At 35.4% G+C, this 23,666-nt stretch overlaps 1 protein-coding gene across 1 annotated transcript; it reads right to left on the bottom strand.

Moving 5' to 3' along the window:
- Positions 1–7,136: 7,136 nt before the first annotated feature.
- On the bottom strand, positions 7,137–14,398 carry LOC114517186 (ankyrin-1-like). Its single transcript, XM_028536845.1, has 7 exons — positions 12,889–14,398; positions 11,329–12,189; positions 10,758–10,790; positions 10,485–10,574; positions 9,258–9,532; positions 8,361–8,727; positions 7,137–8,109 (listed from the first exon to the last, which is right to left on the bottom strand). Exons 1-6 carry the CDS (start codon positions 14,126–14,128, stop codon positions 8,383–8,385), a joined length of 2,844 nt encoding a protein of 947 aa, XP_028392646.1. The 5' UTR covers positions 14,129–14,398; the 3' UTR covers positions 7,137–8,109; positions 8,361–8,382.
- Positions 14,399–23,666: the final 9,268 nt, after the last annotated feature.

The raw sequence follows: 23,666 nt of genomic DNA, 5'->3' as shown, positions 1-23,666 counted from the left end.
GAGAAGACTGCAAATTTCAAAGCATCCGGTTCAAGGACAAAACCTTTTTTTTTACAAACAAATGGTTTTTTGATACAATAAATTAGTGTTCAATTTCTTGTCTTACCTTATCTTAATTATGCATATGCTGTAAAAAATTATCACAACATCTCCATTAACACAACAAAATGTGCATTTGCCACATACAATTTTACCCAACTGCAGGTCTTCTGTTTATAGGGGGGAAAGCCGCGACAGCTTTGTTCCCATTAGGGAACAGCATACATCCACCATTATTTTTATTCATATACTTGAATGATAACAATTACAAAGTGTCAAACGATATACATTAAATCCAGGGGCACTTTCCTTTATACGGAAAAAATGGTCAGACCGGTCCTGTTGTATTTCGGTTTAGACAGATTACTGGTATTTTAGAGTGTTTCAAGAACTCTGTACTTAAGTGTATCGTTATTTACATCTGCTTGGCACGGAAAATATAGTTTTATCGCTATATTCTTAACGAAACCCTCTATTTCAATTTCAAATATGACCGGTCTGACCATTTTGGCCGCTTAATGGAAAGCGCCCCAGGTAACACTACAATAACTTGTGTTTTAATATCGCGAAACATCATACATGGTTAAAGTTTCTCTTCACCGCCCTTTGTCCAAGCCTACTTTTTGGGGCAATCTTTAGCCCCGTTCCCGCCACGCAAACTAATCCGAGTCAAACCCGGGTCAAATCAAATACCACGCAGTTAGTTTAAGCCCGATCACGACCTAAATTTTGAACCCTGATTTGACAGTGGCTGGGCCGAACCCAGATTGGGTGTAAACTAGCTTTAATCGAGGATTCAACCCGGGTTTATAGTCTGCGTATTGTAAACAAGGCTTTTTCCAGTTTTTCATATTTAAAAATACGTCCCTGTGGATCTTCAAATATATCCATGTACTTCCTTCCTAGAGATTTGGACTTCCTCTCTCTGTGAAAACACACAGATACAGCATGCACAGCAAAATTTGTCATTCTTGAATCAAGAAAAAAAATGCTTGCTTTGAGCAAAATTTTGCTCAAAGCAAGCAAATACATTCTTGTCCGTATAGTAAGAATATTATTCTTGCATAGAAAAATATTCTTGTTTCAAGAATAATATTCTTGGCAAGAATATTTGTTCTTGATACAAGAATATTTTCTTGATACAAGAACATTTGTTCTTGCGAGAATAACCCTAGAATGCAAGAACATTTTTACTTGTTACAAGAACATATTTCCTAAATTAAGAACAATGAGAAATACATATTCTTAAAATAAGTATAAAGGTTAAGATTATATTCTCAATTTAAGAACGGTTTTCTTGGGGGCAGGTGCGCTGATACAGAAAACAACACTTTTTTAATTCAAGGTTATTGTAGTTCTATTTAAGATTTATTAATACATTCGGTATGCTAAAAGCCCCAGAAAACAAAAACAATACTACACTAATACGAAAGGGCAGAAAGTAAATTACCCAAAGTGCATGCATGCAAGTTTCATTTAAACTATAGGGTCCAGGGGGCAGTTGTACGAAAGGCGGATAGCGCTATCCACCGGATAGTGGTTTTTTCAACCCTTTTAAACATGCCTAAAAGGCAATGAAATAAAATATTTGGAGCCGACAAAAAGAGGTCCCCTAACTTAAGATTACTAAGCTTTAATCTAGATTATGCCAAACAACGAGCAATTTTAGAGCGAATGAAAAAAACACTATCCGGTGGATAGCGCTATCCGCCTTCGTCGTACAACCGGCCTCAGGCACTCAATTCTACATTGTACTATTCAAATCATAACTAAAAAGGCCAGAGGGCTTAAGCATTCCGTTAGAAATGGCAAACGACAGGGGGAAATATGAGGCAATGATGGGAATCGTGATCTGTTCGAAGTGAATTGTATAATGATTCATTTGAGGCCGGAATGAAAATAGGATGCGAAGGAATGCCGTCCAAATTTTAAGTAAAAATCAACTCAGCCTAGATGTCTTCAAATGCGAAGCTTAAGCCCTCTATTTCTATATTATCAACATTTAAAAATCATCAGATGAGTTCTGTTTGAACTCTAGATAGTCCTGTTTTGCAGACTCAAATGAGTTATATAGGTCTGCAGGGGTGTTCATGTCTTTAAATAACAAATTGTGGAGCATCGTGAGACCTAGCTCATGGGATTTTGGATAATCCACATCAATAACATAAAACAGTCCAATTAATGCAAGGACTGCTCTCATGAGACTCTTCAATGCCACAGTAAAGATTAGCGTACCTTGGCATATCAGGTAGGCTGATGTTTTATCAAGACACAGCAAAGGCATACTCTTACCCTGTCGCCGGCTGCACACTGCTTCTGGATCCTCATGATCCTACATTGAAAAACACAATTTTGCATGAAACATTTTCATCATAAGCACTGGCTGAGTGGCTGTGTAGTATGACAATAATTAGTTATCTTACTTCTTTATCAAAGTAACAATTACCTTAATCAAATAAATAAGGTCAATTGAGCTTCTTGGCAGATTTATTCAGCTTTCCACTTCCAAACAACAAGTGCACGTTCTTCATAAGATGAACAACTTTGGCAACTATAACAATCAACATTTTTTTTTTGTCATTATGCGCAATAGGAAATGAACAATGCATTCAGCAGACACGGCACAACTTTTCAGATATGTTACATATATAAGAAATGCAGAATGACAGATTTTTAAATTTCTATACTTACCCTTTCCAGCTTCTGTAAGGCCCTTATCATCTGTTGATGATGATGATGATGATAAAGTATCATCCCCTGACAAGTCAACATGATCATCCACACAGACTACCATATCAATATTTCTCTTTTCAACCAAAGCCTTTGTTGTTGGATTAGAGTTATCAGTTGGTGTTGCCTTCTCAGTTTCCTAATAATGCAAAGTATATTAAATAATTATATAGTTTAGTCTAAAATAATATTCTCTGTCGACTCTCACTTGAAACTAAATACTTGATCATTTTAAAAGATTGTACTAAGAAACATTATTTTATACCTGAGATATTACTTTCCAGATGCGTGACCGCAGTAAAATCAATTTCATGCCATCGCCTGGAATAATTTCCTTTAATGCATCATAACACAGTTCCTTAAGATCATCATTTGTGAGGCCAACCACTGAAAATAATATACAGGTTAGAAAATATAATATGAATGAAACCTGCATTGATGTATTCCATATGGGTACAATTAAAAAATATCAGGCCAATAGTGCATTATGTTAAAGATCTGTTAGAGTGTACATTTTAGAATATAGAACTGTATAAAAATATTGTTTATTCTTGTTCTTTTAAAGTCCAATTAATGGATTAAGTAACATAACACAAGGTACATGTATCTATATGACTATATGACATTAACTGTGTAGAGGCAGGTTAGCCTGGTATTCTATATATAATTGTTCCAAACTATTCTCTATTTTTATATTCAAAAAATCCCGCCCCTCCAAACATGACAGGGGACCCCCGAATATTAAAAAATGAAGTGCTTTTATAAATTAAAAAATATAGCTTAATCAAAAAGTCTCAGCATTGTTCCATTTTCATTTATAATACCTTAGTTTATACACTCGATCGCAGATAATATACTTTACCTGTCAATTCGTAATAGAAGCAAGTAAGGTGAAAAAAACTGAAGGATTGACGGTATTAATTTATATTCGTTACCGCGGCAAATTTAAATTTGCATCGCGTTCCCGAATTCAAACATATGTATGCGACGACAATTCTTAATTATTATGACATAAAATAAGAACATATACTTACCTATTAAACTATCTGCGACGTCTTGATCAATCTCGGCGATTTTTTCGAGTAAATCTTTCGACATTTTCGTATTTTCTTGCGATAACAAACGTTGGACACCTTCACCTTTGTCGAGCGCGCTAGTAACATGAGAAGTGCGCCGCCGCACCGCCTGACCAGCGAACTCTAGTCCCAAAATGCTTTGCAGGGAGAATTTTATATTTTTGAAGTTCTCTGTGATTTTACAATTTTATAGTGAGGAATTATCCGTTCAGAATATGCTTTTAAAATGAAAAGACACCGTCCTATAAATGAAAGGCGTTGGGAGTGTAGATTGTGCAATTGTTTTCAAGCAATTTCACTACGAACGTTGCTTAATCATTATAATAAGGTTCATGGAAATGAGCCCAATTTTCAAGTAGTGTGTGGCATCGAGAATTGTCCAGCAACATTTACGAAATATAATTCGTTATACAAGCACATTACAAGATCTCATAAAGAAGTCTACGATAATAATATCGAGGATAATACCAACGTTGAATTTAACCACAACAATGAGGATAATATCGATGATATGGACGATATTGATCACCACTTCTCAGTCGACTCAGCCTCAGATGAGAGCAGTAGTGATGAAGAATTGGAATTGGAAATGAATATAGATAAGAACCAGGTACCTATATTGTTCAGCCGCAAAGGAGAGTGTTGTCATTACGAACAAACTGTGATTACAATACTCTATCATAACAAGTGCTTTGACTTTTCAAAAAACCATATTTAAGTGCTCTAGTTACCATATATGAAACATTTGCATTTAGCATGTATGAAATGCTGGCAGTTTACTTAAATGATGGCATGTTGAATATAGGCGGTGATATAAATAAAATGATAGCAGTATTCATCTGTGCTGTCAAGTGAATTATCTAAATACATGGTATCACAAAACATAACTGTAATATTACTGTGATATTAACATAACTGTGATATTATGTGCACAAACCAAGTAGTTTAGTTATTTAAGTGTAAAATAATTTATGTGGTTTTAGAATGTTGACAATATTGATATTACAAAGAGTGCTGCCTCATTCCTCTTAAAGGTGAAAGAAAGGAATAAAATACCTCAGGTGTGTATAAATATTTATTGATGAAACCTTGGTACAGAATAGTGTACCCAACCCACATCCCTATTTGCATAAACAAATGGTAAATTGCTAAACATCAATGGCCAATGAAAACTAGATAGTGCTATCCACCTGATAATGTTTTTTTATTTCTCTGAAATCACCTGTTGTTTGGTATAATTTTGAGTGAAATTTGAAGTTAAATTAAAATTGAAGCTTAAAATTAAAGCTGAACTGTGTAAAGTACATAGCATGAAACAATCTCTCCTTAAAGAGTCAAATTGTGTGGTTTTAGAAAAACTATGTACCTGAAATGCTACATATAATATGATAATACAATCAATATGTTCAGGTTGCAATGGAATCAATAATGGACAGTACACGCACACTGGTAAAGCAAGTGGTAGATTCTGTGAAAGCGGAAGTTTTAAATGTCATGGCCTTCTACCTCAATTGAAATTGTGGATGTTTACAAAGTAAGTTGGATCAAGCTTTTTGGAACAAAGTTTGCAAAGTCTGGTATTATTGCTATTGATGTTGCTGGAGACCCTGCATTGCCTGTTTTTGGAGTCATTGTGTGCATATGGTCAATTCTGGACTTTACATACTTTGATGTAGAGTTGCTTAAGACGTTATCTTTCGATGAAAAACATCAAGCTTATCACGTTTCGGAGAGTACAGAGGATGTTACTGCAATTTATCCTTATGACAGTCTAGTGGACTTTAATGTCTTTCATTGGAAGAAAGATAAAGAGAATAACAAGTATGTTACAGTGAAATATGACCTTTGTGATATAATTGAGGAGCATATTGAAGGACGAAATCCTCTTCATTTGTGACTGGTAAGAGTTTTTAAAAAATTTAAATTGTATATAGTATCTTGCATGAAACAGGCAGTCAAGACTATTAACATAAATTGTGGCACATTGTTTCAACACTATTTCACCAAATGGCACATTGTTTCAACTTGTATGTTACACAGTGAAACAAACATATGTATCCAGAACAATGTTACCAGGTATAATGTATTGTTTGTATAAAAAGCGGCAATCAGCTGCTTTCTTCTTTATGTGCAGTGGACTTAATCGCACCTATATATTACTACTAATGTTGAATCACCTTGTCATAACTATTTACTGTTTATTGAAGGGCTTATTCTAGCCAACCTATAGCATTGAGTGATTTTAGGGTTGAAACATTTTAATATTTCATCCGGAAAGTTTGAAATTAAAAATATCCATTCAAATGAATCTATTCACTGAGCTCATATATTATGAAAACGATACGTTTCAGCGATGACAATTAATGCCAAAGTGTACAGTACAATTTAGATTTGAAATGGATATTTTTATTTCAAACATTCGGGGTGAAATACAGAAAGATTTAATTGAATTGCCTTTCAAGCTGGCTCCATATAGTTATAACAAAATTCAGGTAAAAAAAACATGAAAAGAAATGGGTGACTTTCCCCAACAGTATTAGCTGAAGAAAATTCCGGGATAAGCTGATGTAAGCATAAGTGATTTGATCTGTTACTAACAATTAATAGTGTGATTTTTAGTTCATAAATAAACTAAAAAAAACATTTTCAGTTAAAATCTTCAAAATGCCTTAATGCTATCCTAATAACGTTTGAACGTCTTTAAATGTTAAGTGTCTGACTTTTAATAAACTGTATCGAGCCACTTCTAATAAAAATTAAGTAATAGGTAGAACTAATTTACTAGATTTAAGAATGAGAATAAATTTGTTCCAACATTGTTCTTGTTTCAAGGATATTATTCCTGTCGTATTCTTATTTTAAGAACTTTATATTCTCCCCAAATTTACTTGATTCTTGTTTCAAGAATGTTGCAATTCTTGCGAGAATATTATTCTTGTTATATTCGTATTTTAAGAATTTTATATTCTCTCCAAATTTACTTGATTCTTGTTTCAAGAATGTTACATTTCTAGCAAGAATATAATTCTTGTCTCGAATTTATTTGTCTTATTTTAAGAGAAATAATTCTAGGCAGAAATATTCTTACTTGTTTCAAGAATTTTAAATTGTTGCTAAGAATAGTATTGCTCAAATTAAGTATTGTTTTACTTAAAACAAGAATTTTGCAAGAATATTTTTCTTGCAAGAATTTCCAATTTTGCTGTGTGGTGATAAAAAGTCTGAGTCCAGTCGATAATTATTCTTATATTACGATAATTTACAATAAATGATATCTTGTGAGTTGGAGATTGGATATTTTGATCTGAACTTGCGCATTTTAAGATAGCAATGCCTCCCATGCATAGATTTCTCCTTAATTCTCATGGTATTTGAGTTGAATAAGAGATGCGTATTAGTCTTTCTCTGGACCAAAGATGGCAAAGAGAGGGCCAACAATGATGAGATGTTTCAAAAAATTGAGAGATATTGAGATGAGGTTATATGTGTCGAATGAAAAGTTGGAAACGTTTTGTGAGTCAAGTTCGTATTCAATTTAATGAAAATCTGCGAGACTAAGGGTTACTCCTGCAAAGGAAAATGGAAAGAAAATAGAAGGAAAATCAGTGGACTGTCCTTAATAAATGGTAGAATAGAGTTGAACCAGCAGGATATAACACAAATCGCCACTGTTCTAATATTCTGTATGACCTCTTTTACGTTTCAAAACAGTTTGACTTTTGTTGGATAGAGTGAACCAGTTTTGTTAGCATCACTGATTCAATTCTATTCCACCATTGATTAATGACCGTCCATGGACTGTTTTCGTAAGGGGACTCGTTTTTATCTCCAACTCACAAGATATCATTTATAGTAAATTACCGTAATATAAGAAAAATTATCGACTGGACTCAGACTTTTGATCACCAATGTATAGATACATTAACCTAATGCTCGCGAACTGACATTCTATTTATAAGAATCATGTATTAAACTATTTCTGAAATAAAACCTAAATTATCATGCTAAACATTAAAACTAAAAATAAAATGAGGGGAATTTCAATAAAAATGTTGAATACTAATCTCTTGTATTCGGTTACTTGTATTTCAACTAAATTAAGCAAGAAAGAAACGATATCTTCAGTCTCGTAACTCGCGCAGCCAAATAGCTCATTCAGTTCCACCATCTTTGGCAACACTTCAAGTAATTAATACATTTCACGGTGTAGAAAAACTATCTTGTGGAATGTAAATATATAAACATCAACAACCCATTTAGGAATCTGAAAATAGGAGATAGATATAAATATGAAGTAAGTTAAGTTAAAACGTTCTTCATGCATGAGCATTGGAATGAGAGAAAAGGAGAAGATGTTGTAATTAGGACAGCCATGTGAAACGACAGGCCATTGGATTTCACAGTTATTTTCTCAGCTGCGCCCTAGTGGTATAACTGGTGCATCTTGCGGGATAACCAATCATTCAAAGTGGGGGAATAAGTGTATAAACTCTGACATACGATTAAATAACACACCTCAACGATAATCACATAACCATTATAAGCTTCTCCACTTCCCGGTTAAAATTGGTTCCATCAAATAAAGCAGACCAATTTCCTCCAAGCAGCAAGCTAGTTTTTCGCGTGAGAAATCTTTGCTACGATTGAAAATCGATAACATTTTCTCAGCTTGACTGCAGACGTCATTGTATTTATTTTCACTACGAATGATAATCCTGTCTTCTGTGGCTATGTCTAAAAGACCAGCAAGCCTCATCCAGTCCTCAACAATGCATCGACTAATTCTGTATGACTCTCGTGAAGAAAGACGTGTCTTATCTAGTTGTTTGTTCTCGGAGTCTTGAGTTTCTGACGATCCGGTTTCTACGGCTTCCGTTTGAATCTGAAGAAAACGATACTTCACGATTAGTCCATCATGCCCGCCACAGCGATCCACCGATATTATGCTTGCATGCAGTTACGAGCGAGTGGTATAATTGTTTTATAACATAAAAAATAGATAAAATAGCAAAAAGACAACACGAATCTATAACTGTGCAACGGTTGCACAAAGTGTGAGTTTGATACCTTGAGCATTTCCTATTGGATCGTGACAACCGAGCTTCGAAATAGAAAAAAAAACGCGACGAAAACGGCTGGAAAACGATTCCGGAAGCTATTAATTAACCATTCACGTAACTGACCATGCCCCATTCATAATAATTTACAAACATTCAAGGGTAACTGTGTATAATTCGACTAGTATATGCTTATTTCTTCTTTAGTACGGAAAACGTGACTGACTTTAAAAGGCTAAAAACTGAATCACACTTTCACTTGCAAGAAAATGTGCTCTTTAAAGAGAGCGCGCTTTCGTATGTTGAATATGGATGATCACTTTTGATACGTGAAATATTTTGAGAATTGTAATACCTCGTTCTCCATTGGAAGCATTATATCTATCAAATCTTGTCGCTTTAATTCATTGAAGCACTTCTCCAAAATATGACGATCAAAGAACTGGCTATTAATAAAGATCAGGAGAACTTTCTCGGCTTTTGAGAAAAAATCTAGGTAATTGAATCTGATATTCTCGCGCTCATAGTACGGAATATCCAGGAGTCCAGCTAGACTGTCCCATTCCAATCCAAGTCTGCAGCTTATCCGACTTATTTCAGCGTTCGTGAGCTTCGTCGTTTGATATACAACTAAGTAAAAGAAATGGTTATCAAGTTCACTAGATGCAACTTTAAATGTTTCTTACAACCAAATGTTTCTTGTTTCTTGCCACAAATATTGATTCTTTCCATATTTCTGGAGACCAGAAAAACTCACGAAAATTTGATAACTGGAAACATTTCCACTTCTGTTAGATCCTTGTTTTATGTTTATTCAATTTTACAAAAATTACCCCTAACAAAATTGCAGACAACTTTCTTTCATCATACAGTTTAAAATTTATATAAAAGCCTCTCGTGTGTTTCTCATATCAATGCAATTAACTGATGACATTAATTTTCGCTGATGTAACCACTTTTTTGGACAATAAACGCAACATGTAAAGAAGTTATCGTCATGCAACACTGCACATTCAGGTATTCGTTCCGTTTCTGAGCTTTGAACTAGAATGTAAAATTCAAAACAAATAACTAGAATGTATAAAAGTGTATTTTATAATGAGGCGTGTTCAAAACAGCAGAATTCAGCAACAAGAAAATTTGTTGTTGATATATCCTGTAACAATCATAGCCAAAAGAAATAAATATCAAGATATAATACAACCTTTTTCAAATTGATGTCAAACGCGGAAAGTCTGATGTTACACGAAGTTTGATTGGCTCGATAGCTTTGTGGAGTCAATCAAATTTCGTGTAACATCCGACTTTCCGCGTTTGACGTCATTATAAGAAAGGTCTATCATACATTGACTCATGCATTCAATATTTCACTTCACACTTCATTAATGAAATTAGAAGGACTGTGACGGAATATTGTGGAGTGGGAATTCGAACTGTAAATTGTTTTTGACCTCACATGTCAATTAGGATTTTCTATATCATTATGAATGACTTTTTAATTACACGTTGCCTAAAGAATTCATTGACATTTAGTTTTTGAATAATTTCCTAAATATTTTTCAAAAAAAATTTAAAAACCTACCATGAGTTTCCTCCTCTCTTACATTCAATTTCGATAACAACACATCTTCGATCTCTTCTCTTATCTCAACATTTCCATCTACTGGACCCTCTAATGAAATTAACAAAATTGCGGACAACTTTCTTATCATACAGTTTATAATTTATATAAAAGCCTCTCGTGTGTTTCTCATTTCAATGCAATTAACTGATGACATTAATTTTCGCTGATGTAACCACTTTTTTGGACAATAAACGCAATATGTAAAGAAGTTATCGTCATGCAACACTGCACCTTCAGGTATTCGTTCCGTTTCTGAGCTTTGAACTAGAATGTAAAATTCAAAACAAATAACTAGAATGTATAAAAGTGTATTTTATAATGAGGCGTGTTCAAAACAGCAGAATTCAGCAACAAGAAAATTTGTTGTGGATATATCCTGTAACAATCATAGCCAAAAGAAATAAATATCAAGATATAATACAACCTTTTTCAAATTGATGTCAAACGCGGAAAGTCTGATGTTACACGAAGTTTGATTGGCTCGATAGCTTTGTGGAGTCAATCAAATTTCGTGTAACATCCGACTTTCCGCGTTTGACGTCATTATAAGAAAGGTCTATCATACATTGACTCATGCATTCAATATTTCACTTCACACTTCATTAATGAAATTAGAAGGACTGTGACGGAATATTGTGGAGTGGGAATTCGAACTGTAAATTGTTTTTGACCTCACATGTCAATTAGGATTTTCTATATCATTATGAATGAAATTTTAATTACACGTTGCCTAAAGAATTCATTGATATTTAGTTTTTGAATAATTTCCTAATTATTTTTCAAAAAAAATTTAAAAACCTACCATGAGTTTCCTCCTCTCTTACAGTCAATTTCCATAACAACACATCTTCGATTTCTTCTCTTATCTCAACATTTCCATCTACTGGACCAGCTAATGCAACTCCTGAAATATTGTTGATCGCATAAACATAACCATCAGAATCCAGTAAGATTTGATTAATCTTGAATGAATCTTGGTTGCTCTCGACTCCAAGGAAATTTATACATATTTGAAGACGGCGGTCAGTGTTAACACGCGTCAAACTTCCTTTCTCCCCTATGAGGTATCCTTCGTCAAAATGATCCTTCAACTGTTTAATATCTTCTTCGTCATTGACGTCAACAAACTCGCTGATTAGGACAACAGCAATATCTATAGCTGCCATTGACCGTTGTCTGCGATACAAGACATAGGCACGACAAACGAACGAGTAGTTGTAATGACATTGGATTCGAGCGAACATTCCACGTATCGTTAAAAAAATATCAGAGACGACAGAGAAGCCGTTTATTTTTGCAATTAAAACTTCCTTGTCTTCATCGCTGTTGATATCATGGGTCATCACGTTCCACACCATCTTTTGCTGATTGTCATTGTAAGAGCCATGAAGAATAAAATGCTTAGAATTGAAAACAGTCCATTTTGATCTGATTAAAAGAACTGCTGGTTTTAGGAATTTCAAGCCGCGGGGAAGAAGTTCGACAGCACGTTGCCTCGCAACAGGCAAACGTAATCTTTGCAACGAGTTTGGGATGAAATCTCGCGGGTCTTTTTTAGCTAGAGTTATCTTTGTGTCCTCAGTTAGAGAACCAGCTGGTATTTCAAGAGTGACTTCATCTAACTGGATTACACCTCCGCTCGGACCAATGGTAGCTAATTTATCTAAAACAAGGTGTAAATTAACATGTACTTAAATAAAGCAGTGTATTTAGTTTTTCTTTAGAAACACATCTTCACGGGTCATGAATCAACACTTGTTATTAGTTTGTGAAATTGATTCAGAAATTGATTTAGACCGAGAAGAAAACGGGTATGATAAATATATTAATATTTCATGTTGTAAGCCATCATTTTATCTCCCCGCATTTGCTCCATAAAACATAATTAATTAGATTGCAAGGAAAGCTACGATTTTGCCCACTGCCCATTTTTTAAAATTAAATTTTCACGCTTGATTTTCTTTTAAGATGCGTGATCTTTTTTCACCTTTACCCTATTTTCGCACATGCTGCGAATAGGATGCCAACAGAATTTGCCATTCGTTCACATTTCTAGAACATCAAGTTAAAAGTTAAAAAAGTAAAAAAAGAACCCATCGTGTGATCAGAACAGAAAACCATTTATTTTTTTACAAATCAGCAGCGGCGGGAATCCTAGCCTTTCCTGCAATCTGATTGGCTGTAGCAGCGGGCGGAATTTTACAATATCTGACCACTATCCGGAATCCTATATTTTATTCTCGAGCAAAAGCGTGTTTGTTTTGCTTTTAAAAGATTTATTCGCAAACTTTTGAGTCTGGCTACACAATTGTAATACGCCCTCTTGATTTACATGCAGTATAACGTGCAATATAAATAGTACCTTTGAGCGAAAGACGTTCAATTCCTTCTTCTATCCTCTGGATAATATCATGCTTTCGATGCAAATTAACGGCACATCTTAATGCTGTTCGCCCACGATGATCTTCAAAGGTGGGATTTGCTTCGTGTTCAAGAAGTAATTTAATAACCTCATCCTGACTTAGCATTACAGCAAGGTGCAATGGTGTGAGATTTTTCTTATTCCTAATGTTGACATCAGCCCCTGCCTCAACAAGGATTCTAGCAGCATCAGCATACCCTAAACTCACAGCGAGGTGCAATGATGTTTCACCTTCATCATCGCAATCACTTAAAAAGACGCCACATTTGACTAGAATTTTGAGAACGTCGATTTTATTTTCCCACACAGCAATGTGTAACAATGTCCTTCCTTTCTCCTCCTTTATTAAAGGTGCTTTCGCTCCTGCTTTTGCAAGCATGAAAGCTAACTTATGGTTAGCTGTCTCAAAACTCTTCTTTAGAGCGAAGTATAAAGCAGATTTGCCTCTATAGTCTAGATTGTTCACATTTACGTTATACTTTAATAAAAAGTCAAGCATTCTTTCATCATCACGTTGTACAGCAAGATGCAAAACTGTTTGTCCTTTGTCATTTTTTGCTTTTACACTGAGTCCAGCTTTAATGAGTTTCTCAGCGATGGCGACATTGCCTCCATTGACAGCGGAATGTAGGATAGAGTTTCTTTTACTGTCTATTTGCTTTACATCAGCGTTATTTTTTAAGAGCAGATCAGCCAGTATTTCATTGCCATATTTTGCAGCAAGATGTAACACTGTTTGTCCTTCGTTATTTATGCCCTCTACGCTGGCTCCAGCTTTAATGAGTTTCTCAGCGATGGCGACATTGCCTCCACCGACAGCGGAATGTAGGACAGAGTTTCCTTTACTGTCTATTTTCTTTACATCAGCGTTATTTTTTAAGAGCAGATCAACCAGAATCTCATTGCCATATTTTGCAGCACAATGTAACACTGTTTGTCCTTCGCTATTTATGCCCTCTACGCTGGCTCCAGCTTTAATGAGTTTCTCAGCGATGGCAACATTACCTCCACTCACAGCAGAATGTAGGACAGAGTTTCTTTTACTGTCTACTTGCTTTACATCAGCGTTATTTTTTAACAGCAGATCAACCAGAATTTCATTGCCATCTTCTGCAGCAAGATGTAAAACTGTTCGTCCTTCTTTATCCTTTCCTTCCGCGTTGGCTCCTTCTTTAATCATATTCTCTGCAATTGCGAGTTCGCGGTTCTTGATAGCGTAAAAAACGGCAGAGGTTCCGTTACTGTCGACATACTTCAACAGGAGACGAATCAGTTTTTCATGACTATGTTCAAAGGCGAAATTTAAAACTGTTCGTCCTTCTTCATCTTTGCCCTCTATGCTGACCCCAGCTTGAACAAGTTTCTCGGCGATTGCTTCAGCGCGGCGCTTAACCGCGTAAAAAACAGCTGAGTTTCCTTTGTTGTCAAGGGCATTTAAATTTGCACCGAATCTTATTAATAAATCAAGCAGTTTTTCTTCGCCATATTCCGCTGCAAGATGAACAACTGTTTGCCCGTTTTTATCTCTCTCATCTACACTAGCACCAGCCTCCAGAAGTTTCTCTGCGGCGTCAATGTTACCTTGCTGGAAAGCATAATGTAAAGGAGTCTTTCCTTCATTGTCGTGATCGTTCACGTCCACGTCATGCATTAACAGCAGATTAAACACATTTTGCTTTGAATGAATCAGTGAACAGTGTAGCATTGTCCTAAACAAAAAATCTTTCGTATGAATTTTTTTACTAATTAGGGGGGCCACACATGGATGAACTGGTTTTTCTTTACTTTGTTTTTCTAAAACATGATCAAGAATTGCCACAGCGGATTGAACATTGGAATGTTCAAGTGCATAATCCAACGCAGTGTTCCCAATTTTATCTTTAGCATTCATGTCAACACCAGCATCGAGAAGTACAGTTATTGCTTCATGACTCGCAAAAGCTGCGGCTTTGTGTAGAATGTTTCTCCCTGCCTCGTCCACAGCATAGATGTCTTTCATTATCTTCAGCGAACTTTTCACCTTTCTCGCCTTTTCTCTTCCATAATATATCAAAAGAAAATCTCTTGCTCTTATTCTACCATATTTAAAAGCATAATCAAGAGCAGTTTTACCATATGCGTCAATGACATAACCATCCGCGTCATTTTGGATTAAATCTCTAACATTGCCTTCGTAGAACATGGCAGCGTAGTGCAGCGGAGTTCGATCTTCGCTGTCTTGGGCATTTATTGCCTTACTAAAATAATTATAAAGTTTAAAGCGATAAAAAAAAGATGAGTGTTCAAAGCTTTCGTGTCGATTAAAGTAGGGGGGATCGGTGGGTATGCACGCAAGGTGTAAAGGAGTCCTGCCATCACAATCACGGGTGTTAATACTGGACGGCGAGAGATCACAGAGATGTTTTACCAAAAACTCGTTTCTGACTGCTGCGGCATAGTGCAAAATCGTTCTTCCGTGTTCATCACTTGTACCTAATTCACGGTTATCTGGGAAATAATTCTTATCTTCAATAATTCTGTAACTGCTTTCTTGGGCTAATTCCATAAGCCTTGCTGTTTCGCCATCCAACTTTCTGATGCTTTCCAATGTCTCAAGGTACTTAAAAAAAAATTAATAATGGGAAAATGAAGGAGGAAATTTATTTTGTCACCATGCATGAATACTTATAGCACTCTTTCCGGACTTCATTCATTTCATTCACATTGTAGACAACAAATGATATATTATTAGACGATATAAATAATTTATTATGAATATGTATATTTTTTGGGAATTTCGTTCATTTAAATATAAAAAGCAAGCTATATTTACTTTTGAAGAAATTTTCGGAAGGGTTCTAGACGGGTGAAGACAATTAAAAGTTCCTTTTTAACTTAAGGAATTTTAATAATATTCTTGTACGTTTGCATGGTGGCATTGCACTGATGAAGGCCCAGGTTAACGGACCGAAAGCTTTGCAGTATTACACTCAATGATTATGAGCGTGAGTGAGCTTATTGAATACCGGGTTTAGTATATATTATTACCTGGATAAAATAACATTACCTCGTGTTCAGACATGCCTGCCGTTCGTTCACCTGGTTTTTCCGATTGCTTTTTATCCCTTTGTTGAAAACGAAAATGATTATCGATTAAAATAGTAACCACGTATTTGCAGCCCTCGCAAAGCTACATAATTGTGGTTATGTGTGGAAATTACACGAGGTTGATGATTGAACATGTGTTTTGAGCCATAGTTTATGGCAGAGACGATTGAAACGTGTTTTACCTCGCTTTGCGATTCGAGTTCATCTCCAAAGTCCCCTTTAGTTCAAATACGATTCTTAAGTTTTCGACTTCGCCATCAATCTTTCGGAGCTCTTCAACAAATCGTCTTTTAAGTTTTCCACATTTGTAATCGTCAAGTAATTTCTTTACACGCTTGGCTGAAAAGCAGTCAACATCGACAACAATGGATCCAGGGGTGAGTTTGCAGAGGCCAAAGACAGAATTGAACAATTTCTCTATAACAGGTTGGATTCTTTCTTTGCCGTAGAGTGCCCCCAGGGTGACGCCTGTAACCCCCAGTAAAACTGCCACGCCCGTGGTGCATCTGAATCTCAATCTTATTCCTTCATTTGTAACTTCTAAATCAGCATCGATGCCCCCGGCTGGTGCTTGTGGTGGTTCCAGGAGAGCGGCCATAACAGACTGGTTAAAAACAAAGAACGTTTAAAATAATACTTTACGATGCATGAAGCTGCAGTGTTTATGTTAATATATGTTAGGCCAAGGTTTTAAGTGGTGATTTGGTTGCGTCGAATCACTCGAATGCAATTTGAACAGTGAGATAAGAGATATGACAATTAATCAGGTTTATCTTCTCGCTATCTATTGTTGGAATTGCATTCGACAGGACAAAAAATCAGCCAGCAAATTCGATTCCCCAAGAAATAGCGTGAACAAAATAATTTGCGTTAGATAAGTTAGACAATTATAGTAGACAGTTATATCAACCATAATCAAAAACTATATAAATTCGATCAAAATATATTGCCAAATTTTTTTTGTTGTTTTTGCAAAGTTATCGTTTGCGTGACTAAAGTAGATTACCCCCCCCCATATAGCGGAAAAATCACGCTATGCGTGGGCCCCACGTGGGACGTCGGAAACTGTTGGATTTTCCCGAAGGTATGCCCGGTCTCCACGCAAAATGATGTGCGCACAAGTGTGTTAGTGCAACATAGCTTACCCGTGGAATGACTTGCGCGGGAGAGCTGTGCGCTCATGCTATACATGATTATGAATCTACCTCCTCCGCAGGCCCTTTTCGTGCAAATATGGTGGGCGGTGATATTTTGCGGGTAGGAATTTAAAATTTGAAAGCGAGCGACCAAGGGCCTGCCAAAGAACATGTCGAAAATCGGGAATATGTGTCGAAAATCGGGAATCCAAAAAAATCCCGTTGAAATTTCGTCCATCCTTTGTTCAGGGTAATTTGTCACGTAAGCTGGGTTTATTTTGGACTTACTGGCAAAAACATATTGTGGAAATATGGCAAACAAAGAAAGGAAGATATATACGCCGAGGTTATGCAATATATTTAAATTTAAAGCGTGCCAAGATTTACCAGTCAACCACATCCAACAGGACATATTTTATTTTTCGACTTGATTCGAATTACATTATGAAGAAATTTGATCCTCTGAAACATGAAACGGTATTTTTGGGCACATGTTGTGCAGTTGTGGACGTAGTTCGACAGCATTAATGGAAGCTGCGATAAACATTGTTGATAGCGATGCTGCAATAGCGATGTGGATATTCTCGATGTATCATAGATTTCTGGTATAAGTTATAATCGCTTTATACTCAAAAGACAACAAAGAACAATAAGATGCTATAGATGCGTTTGGCTGTGTCTAGTGGTATGGATGTGAAAAGGGAAACTACATCAAATGATATCATGATTTCGTCAGGTTCAAGGTTGAGGTCCTTAATATTATTTAGAAAGGCATTAGTGTTGTTAACCGTATGAGGTGATACTTTAACAAGAGGATGAAGAACCATAGCGAGATATTTGGATAACTCGTATATTGGGGAGCCTGGAAGAGACACGATAGGTCTTAGAGGGATGTTTTTTTTGTGTATTTTAGGTAGAAGAATATATATATATAATTATAGAGAAGAAATCGGTCACCAATAACGATAACATCAAATCATGGAACAGATACGTTGACGATGTCTTCGCAACGGTAAAGAAAGACAAGACTGACGATGCAAGACAACCAGCTTGCTTTTCTTGACGTTTTATTAACACGAACTAATGACGGAACAATAAACACACGGGTTTACCGCAAGAAAACACACACTGATCAAATCTTAAATTTTAACATTAACCACCCAACTCAGCACAAAATAAGCTGCATTAGGACGTTATTTAACCGAATAGACACACACTGTAACACAGAAGAAGCGAAACAAGCGGAACGCAAATACTTGTACTTAACTTTCAAAAAGAACAACTACCCGACAAATTTCATTAACAAAGTACTAACGAAACTGAGTAACAAACAAACTAATGAAATTAATGAATCACAAAGAGAACCTGAAGTATCAAATAAAACAATTACCTTACCATACATTAAGAGCACATCTGAAATGACTGCCAGACTACTTCGTCCTTTTAATATTGACGTAGCACATAAACCAGCACACAAGCTTAGGTCATGTTTTACAAAACACAAAGACAAAACGACAACCACCGAAACAAGAAATGCCATCTACTTGATTCCTTGCAAAGACTGTCCACAACGATACGTATGTCAAACCTCGAAGAAAATTGAAACCCGAATAACTGAACACAAGAACGCTATAAAACGACACGACCTTAAATCCCTACCCGAAGTACACACATACGACAACTCTCACACCTTCGCCTGGACAAAAACTGAACTACTGGGACGAGCACGAACAAAACACGCACGTGAATTCAAAGAAGCTTGGTTTAGTACAGACGACAATACTATTAACAGACATATTGACATTCCTGCAGTCTATCTGCAACTTAAGACAAAACGTAAGGACTCTATCAATAATCACATTAATGTAACTAATAATAACTTAAATCCACCCGCATCTGATACACAACAATCTAATCATTCCACAGCGACCATCCCTGACAACGAAATGCAGTCAACCATGACAACGCATCCCTCAACTACCACTCATATCAGATCAACTTTAAAACAACCAATCAGACGCTCTCAACGTATACAGAGTCTTAAAGAACAGCGCGAAACTTAAATATATAAAGCTATACACATGTAAATAATTTAGATATTCTGAAGAAGACTCGAAGTACCGAGTCGAAAGCTCAATAAAAAACAATTTTAAATCCGGAGAACATTCATTGATAAATATATATATATATATATATATAATATATATATATATATATATAATATATATATATATATATATATATATATATATATATATATACCCATTTGCAAAAACGTTGGCCGCAGATAGATAGATAGATAGATACTCGAAGTCTAATTAGAATTGCATATGACTACATTTGCATGGGATTTCAATATATTACACAACATATGCAATTCTAATTAGATTTCGGGGATCTATCTATATATCTATCTGCGGCCAACGTTTTTGCAAACGGGTGTATATATATATATATATATATATATATATATATATATATATATATATATATACATATATATATACTGTATATATATATAATATATATATATATATAATATAATACATATATATATAATATATATAATATTATATATATATTATATATATATATATATATATATATATTGATTCCAATTACTGCGTTCCTGGTTTGCAATGCAAAACATTTGATGACAAACCTATGCAAAACAGCTTATTTACACAGAATATTATTCCCACCTTAATGGCAGGGAGTCCAAGGCAAACCTGCCTCGATAATTATTACTATATATCATGTGCGAATGGAAGCTATTGACAAACAATCTCTTCAACAACTCAAGCTCGTAGCCTCATCTTGGGGGATTTATTATACGTCAAAGAAACTTGTCATTAATAGAGGAAGTAGCATAGTCTCAAAAGAGAACCAAAACTATAGTCGAAATGATTTAGGAATAGCCCTAAGTACAAAAGTATTTTCACTAGTTAATTCGGCTAAATACTAATTTTCATATCTACTAAAATTAGTCATTTACTTGCAGCTATTGTGTTTTGCTTATAGCTGTATCAGTATTTAAACTTTTTAGATATCATTCGAAGATGTTTCTGAACAACGAATATGGTTTGTAAACTAGACTTAAACAGAGGTAATAGGGATCTTTTTAACTTTTCTGCACCGAAAGCATAGCTCTTTATGGCATGGACTGAGAACAGAAAGGGCAACTGACCATCTTGCCTCTTCGAGCAGGATCAGGGAAGGGGTAAACATATTACGCTATACGACATGCGCTACAAACAGTCAACAGATATTGATGTATTCACCATTCGCAGCCCAAGATCATGTATTTTTGTTCATTTAAATTATAGCTACATGCAGGTAATCTGGTATAAGTGCACAGTAATATCTTTAGGCGCTAATGGTCATACCATATAGGATATAAGAAACACGTATGCAATATAGGATGTCTTCAAATCGCGACTACAAAACATATCTACTCTAGAATCTTCAGTGAATCACTAAGCATAGATTTAATACGTTCCAGTATAATTAAGGAGCTGCGTGGCAGCGTTCACAAATTACTTCGAATCAAATGTGGTGAATCAACTCTCTTAGACTTAGCCAATGCCTCTCGAAACGAACAAGAAGTTTTTCCTATCTTAGGCAGTTGTTATATCATGTTATAACAAATGGTAGATTTGATTGCGATTGTCCAGTATTCAAACTTTAGTATTTAGTTCTAGAATGCATGCCATGCAATTCCGCCCGCAACCATCCGTTCGTGACGGTGAAAATATCGTGTTTGTTATGCAGTATAAACCTTATCCATGCAAAGTAAATTTAAGAGATAAACCATATACGTAACGATATTTAAACTCACTCACCGTTATTTCCAATTATGTATACCAGAAAACCATGCAGATTCTAAACGCACCTATCTGTTATGGTCACATTTGCTTCTATTATGAACTGTCTGTTTTGCAGTGCATAACATCTGATAGCACAACCCACGCAAAACAACATATTTTCCACGATTGTTTAGCGATATACGCCTTAATTGCATGGACTCCACGACCTGGCAAGTAATCACCGCAGTGGCCGATCCGCCCGTAAGGCAGAATAAATAACTACACTGAGTTACAAATTATTATCTACCTTCATAATTATATTGGTAGAGTTTTATTCAAAAATAATCTTCAGAAATGGATAACCATGCAGGCAATAGCGTTGTTAGGGTATTTTTGATTTACTATTTTACCGTGTAATTTATTCTCCCAAACCCTGAATTCCCGCCACTGAATCGTGCCTCGATAATTAACTCGATATCAGATAATTAAACTAAACTTCAACATGCCTTTAATAGGGCAGAAAATGTCCGTTCCTTTTAAGTGCTAATTAAGTGAATTAATTTAAAAAGAAGATCTGTGATGATTGCGAAGTATTCATCTACATTATAATTGCTTATGGTGCGAGATATGGAGTTAAGTGTTTACATAATTTTTAAATAATATAAGTAACAAGCCAGAACCAATGATCCTCATGTGAAAATGAATATAGATGTATATATTCAGAAAATGAGAAATGTAGTTAAGATCATATATCTTGTGCTATGTTGTTACAAACAGGGCTTGTTGCGATTTTTATGTCAGTTATGCGATGTTATGATAGCTTATTGCCCAAAATCTGGATTCGTATATCTTATCTCCGAAAAAGGGGCGATTTTCTGTTAAAATTGTATCTCAATAAAATACAATACAAGATTTCGTTCCAAAACGGTAAAATTCGACACTATTCATCACACTAAAAGGTTGTCTTACTTTGTTTCCAACAAAGACAAACTTACTCTTTTATCTGCCAGAAATATAGTATACGAAATCGCTTGCCCTGTTTTTGGGAAAACCTATATTGCCATGGTGCCTATGCGCAAAGGTGCCTATCGATCTGTACGTTTAAAAAAGCATTCTACTAGGCTCTCTAGTCTCTTCTAGTGCAATAGACCAACATTTCTCAGAATGTGAGCACCGCTCAATTCTTAGCCACACTACAATACCAGTTATTATCACTTAATGTATACCTTTACCTCTGAATAACCCTTTACCCTAATAATAATATAGATATGCGTTGTAAAGTATTGTATTTCAATATGTCTGAAGATGACTTTACAGTCTCAACCTGTGTCTTTTTTGATTTATATTTTGACTCTCAAGATGTCCTGCATGTTTAACCCAGGTTTTATTAATCTATTGATAAATTTCCCTGGAAACATATACGAAAATTAAAAATTCATTATTCCGGTATAAAGACCCGGAAGTGAAATAAATGTTGCATATACAGCTGTTCGCCAGCATTAAATTTTATACGGCAAACGTGAAACACAAACTACGAAGCTGTACTTAATGTTTGGCTAAGTACATCAACATCAGCCTCTGCTTTCTTACATCACTGCTGAACTTTGCGATTTTATGTCGAACGTTTATTATTTAGCGAAATTGTTGCGCACTTTAAAATAGTGGAAATAAAATTAATAATACACAAAGTTTGTTAGCAATTTGTCGTAAACGCCAATCTCAAGGCCCATATTCTTTAAGTCGGCTCGCATACTTAGAAGACATACAAACGAAACAATAAGAATACAACTTGTATTACGGCCGCAGTGGTAATGTATTCCATTGATACGTCATTGAAGGAGTCGAGCAAGAGACAAATCTTATTCCAGATTTCGATACTTTTGGCACTTTCGGTTTGTAATATTACGGGTGCCATATAATGCATGCAAAAGGAGGAACACAACTGTCACAACAGACAAACAAGGCAGAAGACATACAAACGATACAATAATTATACAACTTGTATTACCGCCGCAGTGGTAATATATTTCATTGATACGTGATTGAAGGATTCGAGCAAGAGACAAATCTTATTCAAGATTTCAATATTTAGCACTTTCGGTTTGTAATATTATGGGTGGCATAATGCATGCAAAAGGTGGAACGCAACTGTCATAACAGAAAAACAAGGCAGAAGACATACAAACGATACAATAATTATACAACTTGTATTACCGCCGCAAGTGGTAATGTATTTATCTGATACGTCATTGAAGAATTCGAGCAAGAGACAAATCTTATTCCAGATTTCGATATTTGGCACTTTCGGTTTGTAATATTACGGGTGCCATAATGCATGCAAAAGCGCAACACAACTGTCATAACAGAGAAACAAGGCCGGTTGTTTATACCGTTCGCTACCTATGTATCTCCGGCGTCCCATTTCAGAGTCAGTTGGACTCAATTGTGTTACTAACTTTCTTTTGCAATTGGCATTTTTAATAATATACGAACTTGGGCCTTTGCAACCGTTGCATAACATTGAAATACTATTACAACTAAGTCTACATATATCATTATAAATGACGATGAATTTGCATGCAGCTGTACTGTGAATATTCTCTCGCGGTTGCCTCAAAGTCGTTTCAAATGAGCAAAGATATATTTTATTTCTCCGGAAAGGCATCAGGAGTTACTGTATAATTGATAA

Source organism: Dendronephthya gigantea, unplaced genomic scaffold (assembly GCF_004324835.1).
Source record: "Dendronephthya gigantea isolate DGI-Jeju-01 unplaced genomic scaffold, DenGig_1.0 000007F, whole genome shotgun sequence".
NCBI lineage: Eukaryota > Metazoa > Cnidaria > Anthozoa > Malacalcyonacea > Nephtheidae > Dendronephthya > Dendronephthya gigantea.
Note: the sequence above shows the minus strand (reverse complement) of the source record. Positions and strands in the feature narration are given on the sequence as shown.